The 24,122-nt window shown below is 40.7% G+C and overlaps 1 protein-coding gene across 3 annotated transcripts in view; it reads left to right on the top strand.

Annotated features, from left to right (window-relative positions):
• Window positions 1-24,122, top strand: part of ENTPD5 (ectonucleoside triphosphate diphosphohydrolase 5 (inactive)) — a 30,304-nt gene that overhangs the window by 1,310 nt on the left and 4,872 nt on the right. For 2 of the 3 annotated variants that reach the window (XR_012043175.1, XR_012043176.1), the window contains exons 2-14: window positions 4,554-4,831; window positions 6,095-6,174; window positions 7,582-7,725; window positions 8,107-8,182; window positions 9,794-9,829; window positions 10,697-10,785; window positions 13,488-13,567; window positions 15,112-15,173; window positions 16,628-16,729; window positions 17,638-17,778; window positions 18,136-18,192; window positions 19,725-19,840; window positions 20,028-20,178. Coding sequence is in view for 1 of the 3 variants with exons in the window: in XM_072865900.1 (XP_072722001.1) it covers window positions 4,615-4,831; window positions 6,095-6,174; window positions 7,582-7,725; window positions 8,107-8,182; window positions 9,794-9,829; window positions 10,697-10,785; window positions 13,488-13,567; window positions 15,112-15,173; window positions 16,628-16,729; window positions 17,638-17,778; window positions 18,136-18,192; window positions 19,725-19,840; window positions 20,028-20,114 (1,287 nt within the window). In the remaining 2 variants the exon portion in view is untranslated. Of the gene's footprint in view, window positions 1-4,553; window positions 4,832-6,094; window positions 6,175-7,581; window positions 7,726-8,106; window positions 8,183-9,793; window positions 9,830-10,696; window positions 10,786-13,487; window positions 13,568-15,111; window positions 15,174-16,627; window positions 16,730-17,637; window positions 17,779-18,135; window positions 18,193-19,724; window positions 19,841-20,027; window positions 24,055-24,122 lie in introns of those variants that run through there. The other variant, XM_072865900.1, reaches the window with a different exon arrangement.

Raw genomic sequence — 24,122 nt, 5'->3', positions numbered from 1 at the left:
AAACTCACTTGGCCGGAGATGAGAATGAATAAATAATATGTATTTGGAGCCTCAGTATGGGAAAAAGAAGATTAAAACTGCTGATAACGCATGTTTGTGAGCTGGTTCTGTTTTTTTCTAGCATTTAAAGCTCCAGATCCAGAATTTTACCCCAAATGTATGTGTGCAAAGAAAGTTGTGCCATTATCTTTATGGAAATGCTTGGAAATTCTGCCAATGAATTAAGTTATTCTTTCTGTTGTGATTTTTAAACTCTGTACTTTTACAAAGCTTAAATTTTTTGTCAAAACAATCCAAGAAAGCACTTCTTTTACTAGATAAAAGTAAGTCCAGAAAAAATGCAAAGCCTTTTTGCTTCTGTAAAAAAAAAAAAAAAAAGGTAAAAATGTATTTTTAGAAGACATTACAATAACAGACACTAGTCATGAGTGTCTAGTGTAAAAGCTGCTCATCTGGAAACTAGAACTTGTTACCGTTAGAGCTGCTCATCTGGAAAATAGATTTTGTTACTGGTTTAGTGCAGAAAATAGACCTTCCATTCTGAATGATTTTTGGTGTGCTTGAGCAATAAATAACAATGTGAATTGAATTACATGATTCTTCTATTTTCTTTCCTAAAATACTTGCCTAAATATTTGTATCTCATAAATATTTCTAACTATTTTCGAATATTTTTCTTTATATTCAAATATTTCCCAATAATATTTTAGGAAACAGAAGGGAAGTTCTTGTGTACCTCAGGTAGACTGCTTTTCCTTCCCCTCAGTCCAGACAGGCTCCTTTTTACAAGGAGATGCTCCTGTTGCGGTGTTTTGGGTTTTACACGTTCTTTTCTCAGAAATATTCAAGAATGTGGGTGAGACTTTCTTGTCTTGAAAATTACCAGTGTTTCTGTCTATGGCAAACTCTAAGTGAGGTTGTGTTTTGCTGTCTTAAGGTTTCTTATTATTATTCCAGCATTGGTTTTACTTTTGTTGTTTCAGGAGAGTTTGGTTGGGGATTTTTGTTTGTTTTCTTTTGCTTCCTATTCATGCTTTCAGTCTTGGCAGTCTATGCAGCATCCCAGTATTTTTAGATTGTACAATCTGTGTAGCTCCCAAATCTTTATATTAGATGTGCTTCAACTTTTTGGCTTAGTATCTAAAATCTGCCTTATGCAGGTGATATTTACGTGTATTTCTCTGTGTTGGGAAATGAGTGTTCTACCTTGTGTCACTGGACTCAGGCCAGTGCTGTTGAGGTCAACTGTAATGTTTGTGTAAATGTTTTACTAACTTGAACTTGGTTAACTTTCAAGTTCTTGAAATTCATCCCGCATAATTATCTGAGCATGTTTCACTGCTTGTATTGAGCAATGATAAACTCAAATTTGAATGAAGCAACTCGACTGATATTCTGTGTGCCTCCATGACCTTATAATTTGCCTGATACATAGTCCACTCCTACTAGCTGAAAGCGAAGGTGAAGAAAAGAAGTGCAGGCGCAGTGTCTCTTGTCGCAGTGCTTGGAAGTGGTTTTCATTAGGAATCTCTGGAGTGGAATAGTTGTTGCTTCCGTCCCGCTTCAGGTGTGTGCCTAAAGTATTCATGATTGATGTTGATTATTGCTGCTCATTCATAAAGGCGGTAACTGGAGCCTACTGATGGTGATCTGTGCGTTTTACCTGCTTGCTTATATTAATTAACTTATGCTTATATTACTGTTACCCTGTTTTCTCCTTTCTGTTTGTTGTTCATTTTATCTATCCTGTTGTATTCTGATAGCAGCTAGGATTTTAAGTTGTTTGAGAGGAACTCTCTTGGAAATATTTTTCCTTCTCAGTAACTGATCTCTTGTCTATCTCTACCCTCAATTTTTTCTTCCATTCTTTCTTCTGACCCTCTCTTTCCAAATTCCTTTTCCATTGCCATTTCTGTTACGCTCTGCCCATTTCCATCTTGTCTCTGATTTCTTACTCTCCTCATCTATTTTTATGCTTCATGTAGACACTGTTTTGCTAGCGCGCTTGGTTAAATGGTCTGCACCACTCATCGAAGAGGCTCAATGTGCTTTTTTCATTCTTAATGAGGGTGGAGAAAAATAAAATCCCAAGATGGTTGGGTGTTTGTTTTTTTTTTTTGTCCTTATGAGTATAAAGGTGGAAAGGAAAAAAGTCAGGGGAGAAGTAGAGAATGGAAAGTGTGAAATGGTGGTGGATGTCTGAGAAAGCATAGAGAAGAGCTTAGTGAGGGAGTTTAATGGGAGGCTAAGGCTCATCCACTAGTAGATCTGGCAAGAAAAGTTTGTGTTAATGATAGCAGTCACTCAGATATTTTCGGATCATGGGAGACTCTGAGGCTTGCGTAAGTGTCACATGTGCCGTTTGTAATAGGACTCTGGAGTTTGTTCTTAAGGCAGGTGCTTGGGTTGTGTTTGTGATTGTTCAGTAAGCAAAATCCTTACCTTGCATGAGAATAACAACACCTCTTCTGACCAGCTGGAAGGTAGTACTCGTTAATGCAGTGTATGTTCTGTTAAAACAGCACAGCTTCTTGGGTTTTCAGTAGACCTCCTTGCTGTGATGAAGCAAACATGGGTAATGCCAGCTGCATCTTATTACAAATCCATAGCTATGAAGCTGCCAAAAGGCTCATCACTTTTCATGAACTCTATTCAGGATAGGACTTTTAAGCTGTTACAGGTTAGAACAAAGTTTTCACTCATTTCCGTATAAAATGCAAATGCTTTAGAAACTATTACAGTTGGAGCTGATCTGTTATAGAGGGTGGCCAGGGCTATTGCCCATTAGTGGAACTGTAAAATCACTTCTTCCTCTTCTCAGAACATGCTTCCAAGGCAGACTGGGTCAAGAGCTTGTACTTCTGCCCGCAGCGCTCTGCGTTTACTAGGAATGGGAAGATACAAATAGAGGTCACAGAAGGCAGGCAAGGTTACCCTTCTGCAGCGGGCTGTGCATTTTGTTTGCCCTAGAGATAGCTGAACACTTGAGTGAGTTAGAGACGCACTTGAGGAATGACCCAATGTGACGTTGTTTACTGAGAAGGGTAAAAGTTAATCTCACTTTGCTGTAACTGGGGACAAAGGTGAAGGATGGAAATAATAAAAGTCATGCAAGGGCTAAATCTGGGATAAAAGGCAGTAGAGGATAAGTGAGTTCTTTGGGCGTGGGAGAAAGGTGTGTGTAAACAGAAGCTGTGTCACGTTCCCATAGAAAGGAAAGGAGAGAGGTTAGGATTAGGAATGAATAAATGTAGGACAGAGACAGCAAATAAAGATTTTGAGAGAATGAACGTAGTGGGGCTGAGCAGATCGCTAAAAGACAAACAAACGTAAGGGCTAGAGGTGGGTGAGGGTCTCAGGCAGAGCAGATGAACAGGCATATGAAGTAGAATATCCAGTGCTGTGGGTGGATGGATGTGTTACCAAGTGTTTGGAGAATGATAAGGAGCTGTCTGCACCTTCTGTATGCTGAGTGCTCTGTGTGTGTATCAATGTAGGCGATACTGCATATGGTGGGGCATCTGGCCACAAGCTCCTTTCTGCTCTTAAAATGGAAATAACAAAGATAGCTATGTATTATCCTCCTTTTTACCTGGGCACCTACTGAACACTATCATTTCTGTACCCGTATCTTTCCTTTATTAGCATTTCTTAGGAAACATATATGCAAAGAGATGCATGTTAACAGAGAGGAGGTGTAGTTGTATCTTGATATCCAATACTGCATCACACAGCTTTGGGGCCTTGGCTTATAGAAGCTCTTGTTAGAAGCTGTGTAAGCAGCCTGAGTGTTCAGGGCAACTGGTCTAGATGTGAGAGCGTAGTGGGGTTTTGTTGGGTCTCTTTGTAATTCTGAAAATGAAAACTGTCAGGAGAAAATGATGAAAAAACAAAGTGAAGACAGAAGGGAAAAGTATGAAAAATACTGAAAGGCAGAGCCCAGGTGCACCTTACAGTTCAGTTCCTCTTGTGCAGCACAGGCTTTTCTTGGGGATGAGGATGCTGCTGGAAGGATATGCCTTCACCCTCTCTGTGCGCTAATCTCTCCTGGCAGCTGTTCTTAGCCCGAGATGAAATTCTCTTTGTTTCTGACTCTGAATAACATTTGTGTTCTGCCACAGCATCTCAAATGTTAGGGCAAAGTGGTTCTGCCCTAAGCTCCCCCTTGGTGATGCTTCTTTTCAGATAACATTTGGGCTTTTTGGAGGTTCTGGGCACTCTAAATGTTGAGAACCTTCAAGCCAAATCAGGGAAAGAAATTGTCTAAATAAAGTCAAAACTATTCAAAACTAGACTGGGAAGCAAACTACTTTAACTCTTCTGCATTTGAGAAATGGAGAAACCTTTACTCTGAAAGAACTAATAACTTAGATGCCGTTGTAGCAATAAGTGCAGTAAATCCCATCTTTTGGATGAGGTGTTGAAAAACATCTAAAGCGCAGAATATAAGTGTACAGACTAATTTTTTGTTTGTTTTGTTTTGTTTTTTTTAATAAAGACTTTTTAAGGAGAGGGCTCTTGGTAATTTCCATTCCTGCTTTTTTTCTCTACAGGACCTACTGCAGCTCTGTGATTGCTGATCCATGCTTGACTGCCTCAAGGGGTCCTGGCAAGATGACATCTTCCAGACTTCCCATTCTTCTAGCATTGGCATTTTCCTCTTTGTCCTTTGTTCTTTCCCATTCAAACAGGGAGATGTGGTTTCAGGATTTCTTTCCACCTAACATGTGCCCTATAAATGCCAGAGCCAACACTTTTTATGGCATAATGTTCGACGCAGGAAGCACTGGAACCCGGATTCACATTTACACCTTTGTGCAGAAGAGCCCAGGTAAGGCCCCATGTCAGTCTGTGCACTTGGAGTATGTTGACTTAGGTTCCAACTTCACAAAAGAGGGGTTTTTTTTCCCAACACAGCACTTGGGATCAACTGAAGATTTCTACAGTTTGTCCTTCAAATAGTCCTTTGGCAGATGATTGTTGTCCATTTGTGGTGGTGTTTTTGCTGTGAAAATATCTTTTTTTGTAGATCTTTTGAAACTCAGAGGTTTAATTCTGGGTATACTGGAGAGTTCTGAATTTCCAAAGATTTTAATCTATGCAGCTGTCTTAAAGAAGTTGTCTCATTAAGCTGGAAAGAGGCTTATGCTGTTTTTGTCAAGTTGCATGTTACCTTGAATTATATCAAGAGATACTTAAATTCTGCATATGTTTATATGTCACATTTTGTAGCAAATTAAAATCAGTAAATTAAAGAGTTATAAGTACCAAAGGTCTGAGCCATTTCCAGAACTCCTGTGTGCAGATGCACCACACTCCAGTATCTCTGCTTCTGACACAGGGCAGAGGTACCCAAGTTGGCTGTACATGCAACAGGATTCAAGAGTATGAATTAGCTTGGGTACAGTGAGCCAGCAAATTTGTAAAGGTTGAAAGATGGTTGATGGGACTCAGCTAATAAGCCCTTCAGGGCCATGCATAGTACCCATGTGGCTTCACATGATTTCAACCTTAGTTTGGAAGGACTGGTACAACGTCCAGCTCTGATGGACTCAGCCTGACTTGTAATATGCAATACTCAGGGATAGCTTCTAGACCCAAGCTGCTCTGGGAGCAATGGTCACACTTGTTTGGCTTTGCAGCCAAGTGCCTGAGCCCAGTCAGCTCTGTTCTGTGTTTGTGAGTTGGATGAATCACCTAAGAATAATCAGGAGTTGACTGTGTGTATCTTAATACGAATTAGTATTTCACAATTAGCTTGGGAACAGAAAGGGAAAGAAATTTCGTTAAGATTAGGCAACAGTCATATTATATTACTATAACTCATTGTAGTTCACAAATGCAAGATGAACATACTTCTAATTATAACAACGAGTTCTTAATAAATTGTTGTGAACTTGGAGGATACAGGGGCAACATTCTGTTAGATATGTTCCTGAAGTGAAGGAGCAGTGCTTGTTTTAGGAGGGGAATAATATTGTTTGCAAGGGGAAATCAAGGATAGTCACTTTACAGGGGTTGCAGGCAACCTTTTTGAAACTAAAGAAAAAGATTCGAGTTGTTGACGGTTTCATGTAATGTTTTGTTTGTGCAGAAAACCTTCCAGAGCTGGAAGGGGAAATCTTTGAGTCTGTGAAGCCAGGTCTTTCTGCATATGCTGATCAGCCTGAAAAGGTAAGGCTCTCCTTCATTCCCTGTGACTTGGTCTTGCTTCTGCTAATATCAGTTGGACTTTACTAAGCAGTTCAAGTATTACTAATTGTAATTGCAGAGAGTCAAGAAAAAATGTAAAGGTTCTATTGCTGGCTTGCTAAACCTGTTGCTTTACTTTTGTGAGTTAATTTCTACACAGTGAAATGGGAGCTGTTGTTTTACATATTTCATCAGTAGAACAATGGCTTAATTAATTGCTTAAATGCTATATATAACTAGACTATATGTCTTTGAGAATTTCAAAGACAAAGTGATTTTTGGCTCTAGCAGCATCCATATTCAATGTTTATTTCCCCTATAGCTACCCCAAATATGAGTAAATATATACTCCTGTCTCATTTACTAATAACTTGCTCAGTTTTTCCTTTTGTTTGAAATTTTCAGTGCAGGTCACAGTTCAAAATGGGCATATTTTGTTTTGATCTGTTTAGTTTAGAATTAAGGGGTTAAGACAGCGAGGGTTTTCTGTTTTAGTCATGTTACACTGACAAGCAAAGCGGGTTCATTTCTCTGACTCCTAAAAATGTTTAATTTTTTTGTGTGTATAGCCAGATCTACAAAAGTTAATTTTTGTTAATAAGTCATGGAGAAGGGGAAGAATAAAAATGCACTTAGCAGGTTAACTCAGGCCTTAATAGTTCTCTAAGTGTATCCTCTGCTTCTATCATCAGACTTGCAATAATTTGTTTGTTTTGATACTTTGCTGTTATCTTTGGAACCATGGCTTGGAAGTCAGTGGTCAGTGATACATAGGACTCACTTCAGTTATGCTCAGTTCAAATATTTGATTACAGTTTTAGCTGAATAATGATTTAGGTACAGGCAATTACTCTTCTACTGCCTCAGGACTTTTGTTGTTTTGTTTATATGCAGAGTTTTTCAAAACACAGTTGGACAGTTCCATCTTCCACAATCACATGTATTAATTAACATATAAGTTTATAATTTTAATAAGAAATTGAAGTTGGGTGCAATCCTCTCTATATTCAAATAGGGGTGGTTGTGCATTCATGCACAGCACACTTGTTCCATGCCATTCTATTGGATCAGGAGTCAGAAATGAGCCACATTTGAAATTGATAATAAGGATAATTTGAAATTATCCTTTCAAATAATACTTTCCACAAACAATGACATTTCTCTCACCTAAGATATATCTCTGAATACACTTGTCCTTCCAATGCAGACATTGTCTCTAAGGTTCTTATGAGATGTCTAGCACAGTTTTTATCCTTATCTTGAGCGTGGATGAGGTATCTTCTGTTATTGAATACTGGTTTCACTAGTGTTGAGGGGGAATTGGGAGGCCTATTTTCTGATGGCCTGTAGGAGGAAACCATAAGAAAAACAACATCTTTTTCCTTTTAGGGTGCTGAAACCATCAAAAGATTGCTGGACATGGCCATAGATGCTGTGCCACCTCATCTCTGGAAGAAGACCCCAGTAGTGTTAAAAGCCACAGCTGGACTGCGCTTACTGTCGGAGGAGAAAGCTCAGGCTTTGCTTTTAGAGGTAATACTAAGATCTTTTGGATGCCCTAGTATTGCTCTCCTGTTTCATCTTTCACGACTCAGTTCTCCATTCTATTTAGCATAAGATAATTTCAGCTGTGAAAATTGACTGTAATCCCATGATAGTATGAGACTCACAAACTTTACAGACTTTCTTGTATGACCCTGCAATTCTCTGTCTCGATGTGGATAGAAGGCGTGGGGAGACCGACCTACAATACCTGTTTCTTTCTTTCCTGGCCCTTAGAAGAAGAATAATTTTTTACTACTCCACACACTTGTCTTATTTTATACTGCTGTGAAAAAGAAAACTTTCTCTGTTACATCAGAGCAGAACAAGACTCTTAAGACCAAGGAATCTAATCATTATTTCTTTCTTCAGGTGAGAGAAGTCTTTGAGGAATCACCATTTCTTGTTCCAGAGGACAGCGTTAGCATTATGGACGGGTCTTATGAAGGTACGTTTTAGGAGGAAAAAGTGAAAGCAAAGAGGAGTGAGGGAAAGAGAGAGAGATATCTTATGGACATTGAGAGGAAAAGAGAAATGGTCACTAAACTGAGGGAAAAAATAAAAGATTTCTAGCCCTGTTTGAAACAATTCAATCCTGCTTTTCCTAGGAGATGTTGATTACTTGGCCATCTGTTAGGCTACAAATGCAGATACACAAAGAGTTTTATGACTTAGCTACATGAAGGTTCATCCAAAACCTTCTGAGGTTCCAGAAGAGAACCTCATCCCAGAAGTAAGTATGCAGGCTAATGCAGGCTACCCAGCTGAAGCCTGCTCTTGGGAACTGGTGGAGAAAAGATGGTGTCCACCTCTGAAAGGCTACCTGACAATATATAGCAACCTAGGAAGCTTAGGGAAAGTGCCTAGTAAATTCTGCGATATCAGCATTAAAAATAATCCATGATGATTAGCTCATCAATTTTTGGGTTAAGGTTGGAAGCATTGTGAATATTAGAGGAGAATGAAGGATAATTGTCAAGTATTAAAAAATTAGATAACAAAATAAATAATAATAAATTTTTAAAAAATTCTGATTGGAAAAATGCAGCTAGTAAAGTAGCAAAGGAAGTAACCTAAAATACAAGAAAAGGTGAAATATGTTGTAGGTTTGGAGTAAGTGATAATTTTGCAGTGCAGAACAGACCACTGTAACATTTTGGCTACATATCCAGATGTATTACCTTGGATAATAGGCAGGTAATAATCCTTCTGTATGGATGCCTGATAAGAGCCATCTGTGATGTTGCATTCAGTTCTGAACACTTCATTATGGCAGATATGTTGCCAGTTTGGAAGGTGTTCAAGGAAAGCAAAAAGAATTATCATGACGCTTAAACAAAATCTGTCCTTATGTGCCAGGAGAAAAGGAGAAGTAACATGAAGCCTGCAAGTATTCGATGAAGTATGGTGCAATGCATAGTATGTCGCTAGGATTAACGGGTGAATTTTATAGTAGGGAGAAGTGTTGTATTGACAGGGAGCAGGACCAATGAGGCACAATAGAGCACAGTGTAGCCTGCCAAGGTTTATTTAAAAGTCCCACCTCCTCTACTGTCACATGTTTGCCTATGTTTGGGTGAGAATCATGCCAGTGTCAAGCAAGCCACGGGAGTCAAAGAGGAGTTTTGTGTTTTACTGGTTGCCACTATGTCTGTAGTGTAATTACAGAAACCACAACATTAAAATGCAGAGCGGTGTGTATGCAGTTTTCGGATTAGGAACTGAAATGCTGGGGGGAAAAATTGCCCAAGGAAACTTGTGTGTTGTGTCAGCTCGTTACTTCTTTGCATATTGTTCGGGTAATAGACATGATTTGTGCATGCTGCAGTTGCATGGATATTACAAACATTCTACCTATTCCAGCTTATGAGATTTTAATGAATCAATAATGCATCATATCACTTAATTATAAGTTTGAATTAATCTCTGAAGTATGGGGCAGTTAAGTTAGTAATGATTTCCGTGTAAATAAATAACATGTGGAGGGGTTGTAAGGGTGGGCAGGAGGTTGTGGGAGTATTCAGTGGTGACTTTTTTTCTCCTTTTTCACTCTTTGCAGGAATTTTAGCCTGGATCACTGTGAACTTTTTGACAGGTAGAATTCTGCATAACTTCTCTCTAAATATGAACTTGAGTCTCTTCTGCAGAGGTGATCACCCTAAGTTCCTCTGCCTTGGTTACCATGTCCTGCTTTTCCTCCCCCCTGTGGCACCAGTGCTAAAGCAGTGGATATTCTTAGGCAGACTGTGCTCCAGACGGTGAGCCACACCTGTAGTAAGGAGGCATCTTAATCCAGTAGGTGCCAGGATTTACTCGGGCCGGGGGGGCACTGGCAAACTGGTTTCTGTAATGTGCGTAGGGGAGTGGTACTGCTAAGCTGTCAGAAAGTGGGGAAACAAGGTTTTACAATGTTCTTCATCCCAGCGTGAACTATGCAACATTTTAAAATGGTGTAGCAGGGAATGCACTGGTGCTTTAACCCTACTGACTCTAAGAAGTTCTGGGAATGCAATCTAGTGAAGAGAAAATCAGTACTCTAGTAGATACATGAGCAAGCAAAAAAGGTGCTGTGCATGAAGACAAATAATAGCTGGTTCTGCTCTTACTATCCTTCCTCTCTTACTGCTCTTGATCAGCTACATGGTGGTTACAGAATTTATGTACTCTCCCTGACAGTCTTCTGCAGGAGATACTTTGTCTCTCTCTTTCAGCTTTTGCTGGATACCTAGAGATTTATCTGCTTTCGTCTCTTCAGAGGTGAAATTGGAATCAAGGAAGAAAGTCCTATGAATCTTTTCATAATACCTTCCGTTTGCTTGCCTTTTCTCTGTGATGTTTTTTGTCTTTGAAGGCCAGCTCAGCCCTTCTGTATTGCTGTGATAATGTGATAACTTGACGGCTGCCTGGACATGCATGCAGTATTTTGCACTTGGGACTGTTCTGAGCGTGATGTTCTTTGCAGGGCAGCTGTCTGGCCAGAACCAGCATACGGTTGGGACTCTGGACTTGGGAGGAGCCTCAACCCAAATCACATTCCTGCCACGGTTTGAGGTGAGGATTGGTTAAAAGTGCATGGGTTGGGACTGCAGGGCCAGTGGAGAGACCTGAGCACTGCTGTGCTCTCTGATATCATTTTGTCAGCACTGGCACAAGCAGAACATCTGTGGTGTACGAACATCTGTATTTCTGTTCCCTTTGACGTCAGCAGTTGGCTGATAGGCACTTGCAAACAAAGGAGCCTGGATAACAAGGAAGAAAAAAGAAAGAAAGCAAATGGGTAAAAACAAAGAGAAACAGCTTTTGTTTTCTAGACCCAGGCTGGGAAAGCCCCATTAATGCAGACAATTATTTTGGATTCAGTAAATGTAGAACATTTCCAGGGAGTATTCTTGCATATTACAAGAAATTTAGGGTCTGCTCTATCTTTTTTTTTTTCTTTAATTCCAGTCTTATAGCAGATCCTCACTAAATTTTGGAAGCGGGTGTCTCATGGGGCAAGCGTCTTTTATAATAGCACAGCCAATCCCTCTTTGTTTTCTTATAAATTTCTTCTCATTTTCTTTGAGAATTCCCCTCTCTGCCCCTCAGTCCACGTCTGCTGGATTTGTCAGGAATTCTGTAGCTTTTTAGAAACAGTTTGAACTGGGACCCCCGTCTAAAGTTTGCATGGGAAAATTACATGGGTATTGGAAGGGCACTATAGCATTCTGTACGTTGAGATTGTGAAGTTGGTTTTATCTGCCTTTCTGAAGGAGTCCTTTGTTTGACATTATTTTTGTTTACAGAAATTGAGATTCTCAAAGGGTGTTTGGGGACCACAAACCACATGGTTTTCATATCAGGATATTTTAATTCTGCAATGGTGGGTCATGTTGAAACATGACGTGCAACCTTATCCTGTTCAGCAAAGCCTCAAGTACTCTGGGCTTGCCCTCTGTTTTGTGTTGATAACACCTGCTGAAGTGGGCACTGGACCAATAGGAAAGGGTGTTGCATGTCAGGGTTTTGGAGACTAAATAGAGCTGTGAAGTAGGCTGAACTGCAGCTCAGGATTCAGATGTCTCCTTTGAGCCTTGCAGGAAAATCCCTCGAGGGTTTGCTACTGACCGGGACCAATGGTGTGAATTTGTAGGGCAATGTGGAAGTCAAGGTTCACGTTGCCTGCTTGTACGCTATGTCTGCTTCTCGCCTGTATTGTCAAGTTCATACAAAAAAGCACATACATAGCTCAGTATGTTTCTGAAGAGTTTTTCCCATCTGACGGAATTAGCAGGGATTTCCCCCTTTGATTTGCAGAGGGGTTTTTTCCCTTCCTGCAATCTGAGGCAGTCACATGTTTGCTCTTGTATTCATTTTAAACAAAAGACTCTAACAGTAAGAGATTCATTAATGAAATATAGATTACAAGCAAAGGGAGGACATATAATGGTAACTGCATGCAACTGTTTTTAAGCTAGTGTTATGCTTCTCATGGTATTATTGCCAAAGTGATAAGCAACTGAAAACCAATCATAATCATTATGAAATTGTCTGGTGCCTGCCTCATTTGGGAAGGGTGTGAGGATTTCTACATTTTTGTGAAAGTGAGGATTGAAAAAAGCCAGTTGTTTTTTCCAAACAATTTTTTTTTCAGGAGCTCTCCTTTTTAAAAGTTTTGTGGTGTAAGGTTTAGGAACAGAACTCAAAATATGGCAGGGTCTGGGTGTGTTGGGTCAAGGATGTGACTGCCATTCCAATGCAAATCTACCTGAGGCCCAAAACAAATTTCAGTTTGTCTGTTCAGGAGAAACTCAAGCTGAATACTGCCAAATCTCTTTCAGCTTCAAGCAGGCTTCTGTCTAGGACTCTACCATTCCACGTCTGGGTTATTTTTGCTGTATCTGCTTACTTGAATGGTAACTACAGGGACTCTGCAGCTTCAGTCCTCTCTGAGATTCTGCTGCTTGGCCCAGAGTAACAGAGTGTCTGATATGAATGCACAGGGCCAAGAAGGGATGGGAGAATGAGGTCACTAGGAGAGGAAAGACAGAAACTAGGATTGAGATCTCGGGGACTGGAAACAAAGGAACAGTAAATGAGCCCTGAACTGGTTCAGATTTAAAAGAATATGACAGTTAGTCTGGCAAGAAGCTAGGGACTGAGTACCAGTGGGGTGGAGGTGCGCACAGAGGGAAGACTGTGAAAGGAGGAAAACTGGAGGTGGTGAGACAAGAGGTTAATTTAGAGGAGAGCACTTAAACGAGGAGGTAAAGCAGCTCTAAGACTGGGAGTGAGTGGTCACAGTGTTTCCTTGAGTATCAGCATGACATTTAATATGGTGAAAATGTGGCCTACGCTTTACTTTGCATTTTTAATTCTTCTGAGTTCCTGAACTGAGATGTCTAGTCTGACTCGCAGAAGTTCATAGTACTTCTAATGCAGCTGATTTCAATGGGGACTGTGTATATATAGACTAGCACCTAAGTACTCTGAAAAATTAAAGGATCCTGAATTAGAAAGTATTTTCATCCTGATCTGTTGCATTTCCCTATAATACACTGAAGTAACACAAAGATGCATATAAATAAACTCAGTGTTAAAAGCTGCAGATATTACAGCAGTGGGCACCATTGGAAAACTGTTCTTTGTTTTCAAAGCAGATCAGATGAGTGTGCAGTAAACCCTATGAGTATATCTGTGATATTACATCAAAGTTGGTTATTTTTTATTGCATAATAGAAACTAAAAGATTTATTCTTTTACTTAACTTTTAGGAAACTTTGAAGGAAACCCCTGGGGATTTTCTTACCTCATTTGAAATGTTTAATAGCACCTACAAGCTCTATACCCACAGGTGAGGAGCAAAAAGGCTGCTGTCTCTGCTGGGAGAATCAGTCTTTCTGCAGCCCCTGAGCTAACCACAAATGGCCATGTCATCCCGTTACCAGCTGTTGGGACCATGACTTTTTTACTAGTTTTCTTATCTGCTTGAAACATTAGTTGAAGTGGAACATGACATCAGTTGACTGGAAACGTTCCAGGATCATCACTGCAAGGGAATATTAGTCTGTCCAATGAAGAAGAAGCATTATGAGTCACTATATTTAAGGAGAAGAATTCTTATTACTGGATTCAAGCCAAATATTGTGGACCAAGCAGAAAGGTGGATATCATGCCAGTAGTCAGAACTAAACCTGGTCAGAGATTTGGAAAGAGGACCTTCCTGAGACTTTTTCCTTCTTAGTTCTTAGTTCGAAATGGCACATCTCATCAGCAGCTGGACAAAAAGTAAAACCTGGATTAATGTAAATCAAAGAGAGACAGTCACAGGCAGCTGATACAGACCATGAAGCACAACAGATTCTTGAACCAATTGGAGGGGATACTTGGCCTGGAATAACATAATTGTGCTTACTGCATTAAGCTAAAAAGTTTCTGAGATGTCTGCAGTGAAATCCAGAGAGTTTACCTGCATGACTTACAGTCCAATGAGAACTCAACCATGTATAATAGAGAGTTGGTCTCAGCCCGTTACCAGTGGGGTGAAGATTATCATCTCAGTCAGTTACAGAATATGCTTACTTGACAGCAAAGCTGGTTTAATAGTCCTCCTCTCCTACCGCTTACATATAGCGATGTAACTGATTGCTGTATTCACCAATACAGTCCATTAGATCAGCTAAAATAATTGTGATTGAAAATCATCTCCTAAGAAATGAGGGAGCTGGAGGTTAGTTTAACTCTGATTATTCTGTAAACGTTTGTATTGACATGACTAAAGGGATAAGTAAGCCAAACATAGAGGTGAGAATGAAACGCCAACAGGTTTTTAATCTAGCTGTGTTGCTGAAGCCAGCAACGTGTAATGATGTTCTCATAAATGTTGTTCACATCCTAGCTTGTAATGAGTATAGTGGTAATCTGTGGAGTCAAAAAGAGGTGAATTTCACACAAAGGCACAGCTCCCACTTAGTGGGAGGTTCTGCAGTTCTCCTATTAGTTCTGCCCTAAGAGCACATAGTCTTATGTGTGCGACATAAGAATGGCCATCCTATTCCCCATGCACTCCTCACATACCCTTCTTTCTCCTTTGTTTTTAAGACTGTGCATTTTTGGTTTTCATTAACGTCTTGTAGAAATGTCACATCAGCTCTAACCACTTTCTGCAGTTTTAGATTTTTCCATTTTACTGCTGTTTGTAATTCTTGTGTTTGTGTCACTTTTGGTACTTGGAGTTGTTCTGGCAAAGAGAACTCTCTGTTTTAGAGAGGGGAGACTTGTGGGAAGCAGAGGAAGGAAATTTGGTTTGGGTGTTCCAGGATTTAGGAAGAGGCTATGGGTGAGGCATACCAGATGTGCAAGAATTAAAACTGTAATGTCTGTCTTTGTTGTTTGCAGCTATTTGGGGTTTGGACTAAAAGCTGCCAGACTAGCAACGCTTGGAGCTTTGAATATGGAAGGTATGTTCATATAATAAAACATCCAAGATTTTTGGAGAGATGGTTAGGCTTAGTCTTGTGTCAGCAGCCCATTTCCCATGTCTTCACTTCTGTATCTTGTGCTTTTCTGTGTTTTTGCTGATACAGATCTGTCTGGAAACAGGCTACTGCTTGTTAAGGAGTTGTCTTGTGAGACAGCTGCTTTTCCCTATTCCCAGGTTCAGCCAGCAGTGAGACTGAGTGCAAATTCCAGAAATGTACACATGGGAACTTACAAACACCATATAGACATGGCCAGCTGCAAACGCACAGCTTTACAAGAAACACAAACAGCACGAATAGATCCTTTTCCTAAGGATTTCTTCTTAGGCCAAACCCACTTTATAGGCCTCTCTGGTATCTGCCTGGCCCACCATGTTGCCCCAGACCTCCTGTTGTATCACTGACTAGTCTAGCTTGAAGTCCACGAGCATATCACACACTCTCACTCACTCACTAACCTAAATGCATACTCACATTCCTGAGTCTTTCCAGTCTCTGATCCAGACCTTAAGTCTTTCCAGTCTTCATGCCCAGACCTTGGGCCTTTTGTCCAGTCTCTGGCCAGGACCTGGGGTCTTTCCACCTTCTGGATTCTTACTTGCCAGCTAGATGGACTTGTGTTAATTACTGGAATGTACTCAAATCAAAAATAGTTGGGAACAGGGTTTAAGAAGAAGATAGAACAGACTGCAGTGCTTGGTCACAAGGCTCAGCCAGAAAAGCATACTGACCAGCTGCCTACTTACTTGTGATTGCCTTCTTTTATCATCCCCTTCATTTTCCCACACTTGCGCTTCCCTGATCCCTTGATTCCCCTTTCCCTGCCTTTCAGCCTTCCCCTAAACATCCCATAGTAAATTTTGCACAGTCCCACAGTCCCCCTCAACCATTCTTTAAGAAGTTTGCTTTTTCTGTGAGACCTGTGCTGGCCAAAATAATCATGTTTTCTTCTTATCAGTTACAGTATTTCTGGTTGAACCCTTCAAGGGTACATTCAGTGGATCCTGTAGTGGCCATTGATCAGTGTCTTAGGAGTTTTTGTCTTCATTGCTCAGTTGCTTTGTTTGTCTTGGTTATCTGCTGTTTGTTGGGGTTTGTGTATCTGTGTATTTAATTAATTACCTGTCTTGTTTCTTGTCTTCTATGGTGAACAGCCATTCTCCAGATATCCTTCTACCATTTATCTCTCATTAGCAAATGACAAGCCCAGCTGCTCTGCAGCTTGCAGGACAAAATGGACACAACTTTTCTAGACTGAGACTGGTCCTTAATTCATAATCAGTTTGTGCAGCATCCATCAATTCAGATTTCCATACTTTTGCTTAAAGACCTTAATGAAGATCTTTCAGCCTCTTCTTTTCTGGTTCTGCATATTGATGGATAACTGTGTTAAAATTTATCCTTTCTGACTCTCCCCTCTGGTTTCATTCCAGCTGTGGATGGACAAATGTTCCGCAGTTCTTGTTTGCCAAAGCAGCTGGAGGCAGAGTGGCACTTCGGGGGAGTGAAATACCGGTATGGTGGCAACAAAGAAGGTAAACTAAGGAGACTTGTTGCTTCTTGTAAGACAAATCTTGTCTTCAGAATCTGAGTTTTTCCTTGGCAAATACTCCATCAGTTACCTTGGGTTATGAAGGATACCTGTCCAGTCATAGATATGGACTTTTGACAGAGCCAAAGAAAAATCTGAAGCTGTAAGAATAGCTGGCCTGCACTCTCCGTACTCTGAGATCACTCTCTGTGATCTCTTATTAGAAATGCTACCTTTATAGGAAACGTTAAGATTTACTTGTGCAAATGAGAGAGCTTTTTCTGAGGCTTTGAGCTAAGTGCAAAAACTCCAGCTGTGTTAGGGTACAATAACTGGTAGGCCAAAGTGTATCATCTATCTCACTTGTGGAACTCTTTCTTAAGATACTGTCCCTAATGCTGCATACAGAGGGTGAAGCTGCTACCATCAGTGACTAGAACAGACCCGTTTGCTGACTGATGTTGCTTTGCTTTACAGTGGGGAACAGGAGAGCCGAGTTGCAGATTTGGTGTGTGTAGACTGGATTGATAAAACTACAGTGTGATGGAGAGGGAAAATAAGGTTTAATCTAGCAGGTGGTAGCAAATGCGAGATTCTGCTGACCGTGGAACATAACAATGGGAGTTTTGCCTGATGTGGAGGAAGCTTTTCATGCACCTACACTAGTTTGCGCAGCACACCTTTCAGATATTGCTATGGTCTGCTGTAACCAGTTCCGCTTGATGGTGATCTAGAGTCCTTGCATGCATGCAGGTGCCATGCTGTGCTGGATTATGGAAGGAATATCTAAGCTCTTATCACCTCTTCTGATGCTTTAATCTCTGCTTCTTCCCTTTTTCATCCTATTGCCACTGATTCTTCACCTCCTGGATATGCCTCTTTGGCTCACTCCATCTGTGTTTGTCCTGACAGGAGAAACAGGATTCAAGCCTTGCTACTTGGAAGTACTCAAGGTTGTCAAAGGGAAACTGCACCAACCAGATGAAATTCGTGGAAGTTCCTTCTATGCTTTCTCCTATTACTATGATCGCGCAGTTGACACCAACCTAATTGGTAAATTGGTTTGGGATTATCTACTACATCTCAGCATGTCAAACGGAAGGTTAGACAGAGGAACCCTGGAGGCTGGAGCCATGGGGAGCAGGGAAAAGGAAAGGTGTTGAGAAAGAGGAAATACACAAAATGCCTTCAGGGAATGAACGTGTATCCATCAGTGCAGTTTGATGTTCAGAGCTCAGCAGATGAGGCTTGTGCTCTGAGCTCCAGTTATACTTGCAGCTCTGTCCTCTGTTACCAACAGATCTCACTCCTAGCCCAGCATCACTGCATTGCACACTAAGGGTCAACTTAGATATAGAACACAAATGCTTTCAGGCCCATGATGATGTTTTTTCACCTCTTCCTTTTCAGATTATGAACAGGGAGGTGTTCTGGAAGTGAAAGATTTTGAAAGAAAAGCCAAAGAAGGTAATAGTCATGAGACTCAGGAAACTGGTGGGGATGAGAAATAACAAAAATATGAATGTCTATAGACAGTATATAATGTGAGTTTGACTTTTAAAAAGAGGTTTGTTTAACCTTTATTCCACTTACACCTTCCATGTCATGTTACTTAGCCTTTATTAGCCAACAGCCTGTAACTGTTGTGGAAGAAAGTACTGAAGAGCAGCAAGGGGAAACAAAGTGTTAGCAGCTTTGCAGCTCTGTTCAGGAGAGGAGGGAGATAGTTCATAAATACAGAACAAAAGAAAGTGAATTTGCTGTATGAAGAGCTCCTTCTGTCAAACTGCAACTCTCTGAGTTTAAGAGAGTGCTGACTTCTGCAAGTCTGTCACCTTAAATCCTTTTTAACCTCTAATAAAATGGAGGGAAAGAGCAGAGGTTGTTTAAGTCTGACAGCCTCTTCTGCATTCCTTTCCCTTCTCCTGACTTTTTTCCTGAGTGCTTGTTCTAGTTTTGTACCTCCTCCTGTGAAAAAAAGAGCTCCCACCTTGCCATGCTACTGATGGCTAAAACTTTAGCTTACAGAGCAAGACATTACCTCTGAATTGTGATCATCCTCATGATGATTAGTAGACCGTATTTGTCACCAGAAGATGCTTAATTATGTAGTTCAGGACTGACATTTTTCTAAAATAGGACCTAAATTCTAATAATTTTTCAGTTAAACTTAATCTCCCTAGAAACTCAGACAGTTTTGAATAGGGGGATTAGGCTCTAAAGTTTGCGTGTGTTTAGTTTGTTTTGTTTCCCTGGATACTGAGAGCGCTTATTGCCAAAGATGCAGCTAAGATGTTATCTAACACCATCAAACCATTTATTTAGTTTTAGAGCATCAGGAGATCAATTCTGTGATCCTAAATTAATGCTCCTCTTTCACATTTCAATGGTAGGAGGATGCTGCTTATCAGTTTCTAGAAAGAAGTGAACTCTGCTCTTGATACTTGTAGAACAGGGCAGTAACAGTCGGTCCAAATCCATTTCCCAGTCACTGTCACCCTTACTGTGGGATCTTGACTTAGCTGCCGTGGGGGAGTGGTTGGTTGGGCAATAGCCTCTTCCATGTCCTTGGACATGTGTGGTTGGAAAAAAAAAAAAGCAGCTGCCAACCTAGAAGGTGGAGTCCATTACTGGAGCCATCCTTGGAGACTAGACAAGGAAGAGAAATGATGCTGTGTTCTTGAAAGACTAAATAGTAACCAACTCCCTGCCAGTTATCAGTTGAGCAGAGCTTCAGACTTCAAAAGGGCTGTGTGGATTATGTTGCTGTAATGAAAGATGTACTTATGATGGAGTTAAGAGAAACTGGAAGTACTATATGGTTCATTCTCCAACATTATAAAACAGCTGTGTAGCATGTACCATATGCCATATGTACCTATTAATAGAAGTGGGTGGCTTGTTTTAGTAGGCTTGGGATTGAGGTCAGTTCAAATGTATAATGTGGATAAAAGCTCCTTTATTTTGCTAAGATCCCTTTTGTTTTCTTCCTTCTCTAGTCTGTGATAACATGGAGAGGTACAACTCAGCCAGTCCTTTCCTCTGCATGGATCTCACTTACATCACTGCTTTACTAAAGGAAGGTTTTGGATTTAGGGACAACACGCTCTTACAGGTGAGAAAAACAGTTAAATCCCAAAGCCAGCTTCCAAATTTCTCTTATCAATCAACATGCATTAGTTCATTTTTCTGGCTAAATATCTACTGAGCCTTTCCAGGGTCGTTACATGTAGTTGCTGTCATCTGTACAACATATGAATCTAGAGAACTGTTGGGAACAACTTCTTTTTCTTCCTTTATAGTTAACAAAGAAAGTGAACAACATAGAGACAAGCTGGACTTTGGGTGCTACCTTTCACCTACTGCAGTCTCTGGGGATAACCTATTGAGCTGTGACATTCCTGTGGACTTCAGCATTTCTGAAAGGCTGAGAAAGCAAATTGAAATCTCCAGGTACGTTGTTTAGCTGGAGTTAGTCACTGAGCAGAACACGGACCAAAGCTATAGAAGCTTCACCCTGGATTGGCATCGTGCATAATGAGAGTTGTCACAGTATGATTTATAATTGTGATTGCCATAAATGAAGCTGCCTTCTGAAAGTCAAAAGGCCTAAACTCCAGCAGAGTATCCGCAAGGGGCTCAAAGCCAGCTTTCACCAGCACGTTTGTATAGCATCCCATCGCTAGAAGCACAGAGTACCTGGCATGTGGTGGTGGACTACAGACATGTGATTTCCCCTCCCCCTTTTATTTTAAACATCCATAACTTAAATTTGCTTGTGAGATGTTAAATACAGAAATTAAAGATGGTATCAACAGTCATTCAGAGAAAAGTGAACAACTCTAGATGCTGCCAGCCTCAGCATTCCATGTACCTGGCTGTTAGCTTAGCTAATACATTGCAAGAAGACTCTGGCCTTTCAAGAAGGGGCCTGCTATAAGCACGCTTTGGGCATGGTTTTGGGAAAGGTGTTGACTAAAACACAGGTTGTAACTTACCAAGCATTTCTTTAGGCACAGTCTGTGTGCTAAGCAGAACATGTGCCTGGCTGTTTGTGTTCCTTTTTGCTGCCCTTTACAAATCTGTGCAGCTATACCGTACATTTGGCTACCAGACCTGATAACTTGATTCATTTAGCATGTAGTCATAACACATAGTTGTGCTGGCACAACTAGACAGCAGTGCCAGCTATTTAAACTCCACTGCCAAAATAAATGCTTGTCACATTACACCCACAAGGAAATTAAGGGTGCAGTCAGATGAAATGGCTGATCTGATAGCTCCCTTTGCCGTGAGACACAGTTCTGTTTCTCTGCTCTCAGCAAGGCACTCCCACAGCCTTCTTTCCTCTGATGCTGGCGCTCCTCAGATTCGTCGGTGAACAATTCACGACACCAAACTTGAGTTAAATCAGCTCACCAAAGAGTCAAGTCTAGTGCTAGCACAAGGGAAATGGGCATTGCATAGCCCGGAGACACCTGCTGGGAGAGCGAGCTGTTAGAATGCTACAGCCCATTTTGTTGAGTGAGCTCTAAGGTGTGGTTTCCCATCTGAAAGTTTGGGCTTATCGCTTCCTGTGCTCTCCTTTGAAACCTCCTCTGAATGCAGAGCTGTGGTGACACAAGTTGTTTTTTCAGTTGTTTAATAGACAAAAATAGGGAGAGAGCAGAATTAGCATCAGAAACAGAGGGAGAACAAGAGCAGAAGTAGCTTTGCTTTCTTATCCCTTGTTCATTTTAAATTTATTTAAACTTCATTTCTCTTTGATATAGTAGAGTTGGACCCATAAAATGGTGTGTGCAGCCCTGCATTGCTCTGGAATTATTTTTAAGATACACAGCAGGGCTTTAGAACAGTACATCCAGTGAAGGGGTTGCAGCTGTTTAGGAAGTACAAAACTTCTGTCAGGATAGCATGAAGCTATTTGAGTAACAATTTAAAATGGATCTTGCCATCTCTTTCACACCAAACACATAGAAACAGTGAAAGCTCAATATTTTAAATAAAGCATCTTGTCAGATAGGCTAGAAAGCTGGGCTGTAGGATCCTGGTTTTCTTGTTTAATTGGCTGTAGAGAACATCAAAATTGCTCAAATACCTTGAGGTTCCAAATGCAGACGTTGTATTGTCCTAAATAGAAACAGCTGTAGAGACAACTTTTTCCACCCCATGAAATAGTTGGCAGCTAGCTCATCTGTTTGCTCCTATTTAGCAAAAAATTAATATCTTCTACGCACCATGGAATGTGTAACATAAAGATGGATTTACCCCAGTCATAAGAACAGAGAGGTATTATGCACATGACAAAGGGAAGCTTTTATCCACTGATTTCTTGTGATGAACACTTTCCCGTCAGGCATTTGCACTTACCTATTCTCTATAACACACCTTTCCCACTTCTGCAAAACCAAAGACTGCCCTCACGCTACCTTCTCTGCAAACTGGATTTGAAAATAATTGGCAATTCCCAGCAAGGGGAGGAAGTAGTGCACTCATGCCCTCACTAATCTTGACAAGCAGTTTGGAGCCTTAGAAATTTGCCTTACTGTGAACATTAGTCCACTTCCTCTAGTTAGCAGCACAAGTTTGACTGTGGCTGATTAAGCTACCCCCTTCTCATATCTCAGGTTTTACGGTGCTTTTGATTGAACAAGTTCAGTCAGCAACAGGAGTCCAAGGGTTAGGGATGGAGCTACCCGTACTTGTCCCACCACTGACACCTTGCTGTAAATTCAGGCTGTTTCTTTGAAATATGAAATGCTCATCCTACCTGTACTCCTCCATCCTACCTGTACTACCAGAATCTGTTTTGAGATCCATGTTGGGAATTCCTCAGTGTCACACCAAACTTCTGTTCCTTCCTAACTAGGAGCTTCTGTTTGAACACAAAGAAAGTAGTTGTGGAGGCCAGCCTGGAGGCTGGCCTCTTCTCAACCACAAACGCTTCTTATTCCCCTTCCTAGTGTTTGGCAAAACTTAGTATGTGGTCTGGTCTGCACAAGGTGACTGCAAGCACATTAATTTTGTCTTCAGTGAACAACTGTATTCATTTTTGTATTCTCAGAGAACACAAAGCAGGATGCAGTGGTTACTAGCCAGGCTGCGTTACTCCCAAGAACTAGCTAATTGAATAATCCAAGTGTCTTCTTTCAGTCTGAGCCAGTGCTATGACAAACTCTTACTAGATCTTGGGGCTAAGAGCCATAAGCAGTGAGGCTGTATTTGAAACAGGAAGGGAAGGTGGGATGTTATATGTAAGGACAGGTGCTACATAGAGCAAATTTCTTTTCTGTGTTCTTTGCCTCAGATTCTGGTACTACAAATGCTAGATGGGAGCATCTGCTTCCCAGTACCAAAGTTGCATTAAATCCAAATGCTCAGGGCCTTCATTTGTCAGTGGCACAATTCATTACCTGAAGCAAAACTGCTGCTCTCTATCAGGGGCCTGGTCCTGCAGTCATGAGAGAAACAAAAACTCAGCTCAAAGGTTTCTTTTGCAACCAGAATTGAGCTCCTGCTGTTTACATCTGAACTTCTCAAGGTGGGTGGGGGAATCTAGAGAAGCCAGTCAAGTCCTCACACTTACTCTAGTGCAATGAGATTATTTATTAGCTTAACTAAAGACTAAGCAGCCTTTAAGAGAAGAATTCTACTTGCAGCCCTGATTTTTATCTCTTCCTTTGTAACATCTTTTAGCCAGTCACTAACAGGAACTATCTAATACAAGTGACTGAAGAAGCACAAGTAATGGCTTTCAGTTCAAAACTTATGTTTCATTCTTTCTGATGTTAATTCCTGACACTGGTCAACCATATGTGTAAATCTCACTTAATGTTGTGAGTGCCACATATCTAATGCAGGAGGCTGGTCTTTGGAACCTAAGACAGAATATCTTAAATGTCTATTTTAGTAATTAAAGCATTTTTAACAATATTCAAGACATTGTGGTGCAGTTTTCTTTCCCAGGTATTATTGTTGTCTTGTATCTTTTTTTTCATGAAGCCCTTAAGACTAGCCAGTTCCACAAGAAACACTATTATTAAATAAAGCACCAAAAGAAGGGCGGGGAAAAGGGTAAAAGAAAGAGAAAGATTAGAGCTTTAAAACGTATCTGCCATCATGAGTTGGCTCTCCTCTACTGAAAACTACCCCTCCTTGTGCTAAGAACCCAGGAGTGATATTACAGCTCTAGAAATCACGTCAGAGAAAAAGTAATTAAGCAGCAAAAGCTGTAGCTGGCAAAATTCAGCAGTATGTTTGCCAAAAGACAGACAGACAGCTGTTTCCATCTCAGTCTTCAATTCAAAAGGCCCAAATTAAAAGCACATTGTACAGGTAGTTCTGTGGCTGAAGACATCACGGTACTACAGGAAGAGACCCTAAATCCTCTTGAGGAG

The sequence above is a fragment of the Ciconia boyciana genome, chromosome 6 (assembly GCF_034638445.1).
Source record: "Ciconia boyciana chromosome 6, ASM3463844v1, whole genome shotgun sequence".
In the NCBI taxonomy this organism is placed as follows: domain Eukaryota; kingdom Metazoa; phylum Chordata; class Aves; order Ciconiiformes; family Ciconiidae; genus Ciconia; species Ciconia boyciana.
The sequence above is the reverse complement of the archived record's forward strand: the minus strand, read 5'-3'. Positions and strand labels throughout refer to the sequence as shown.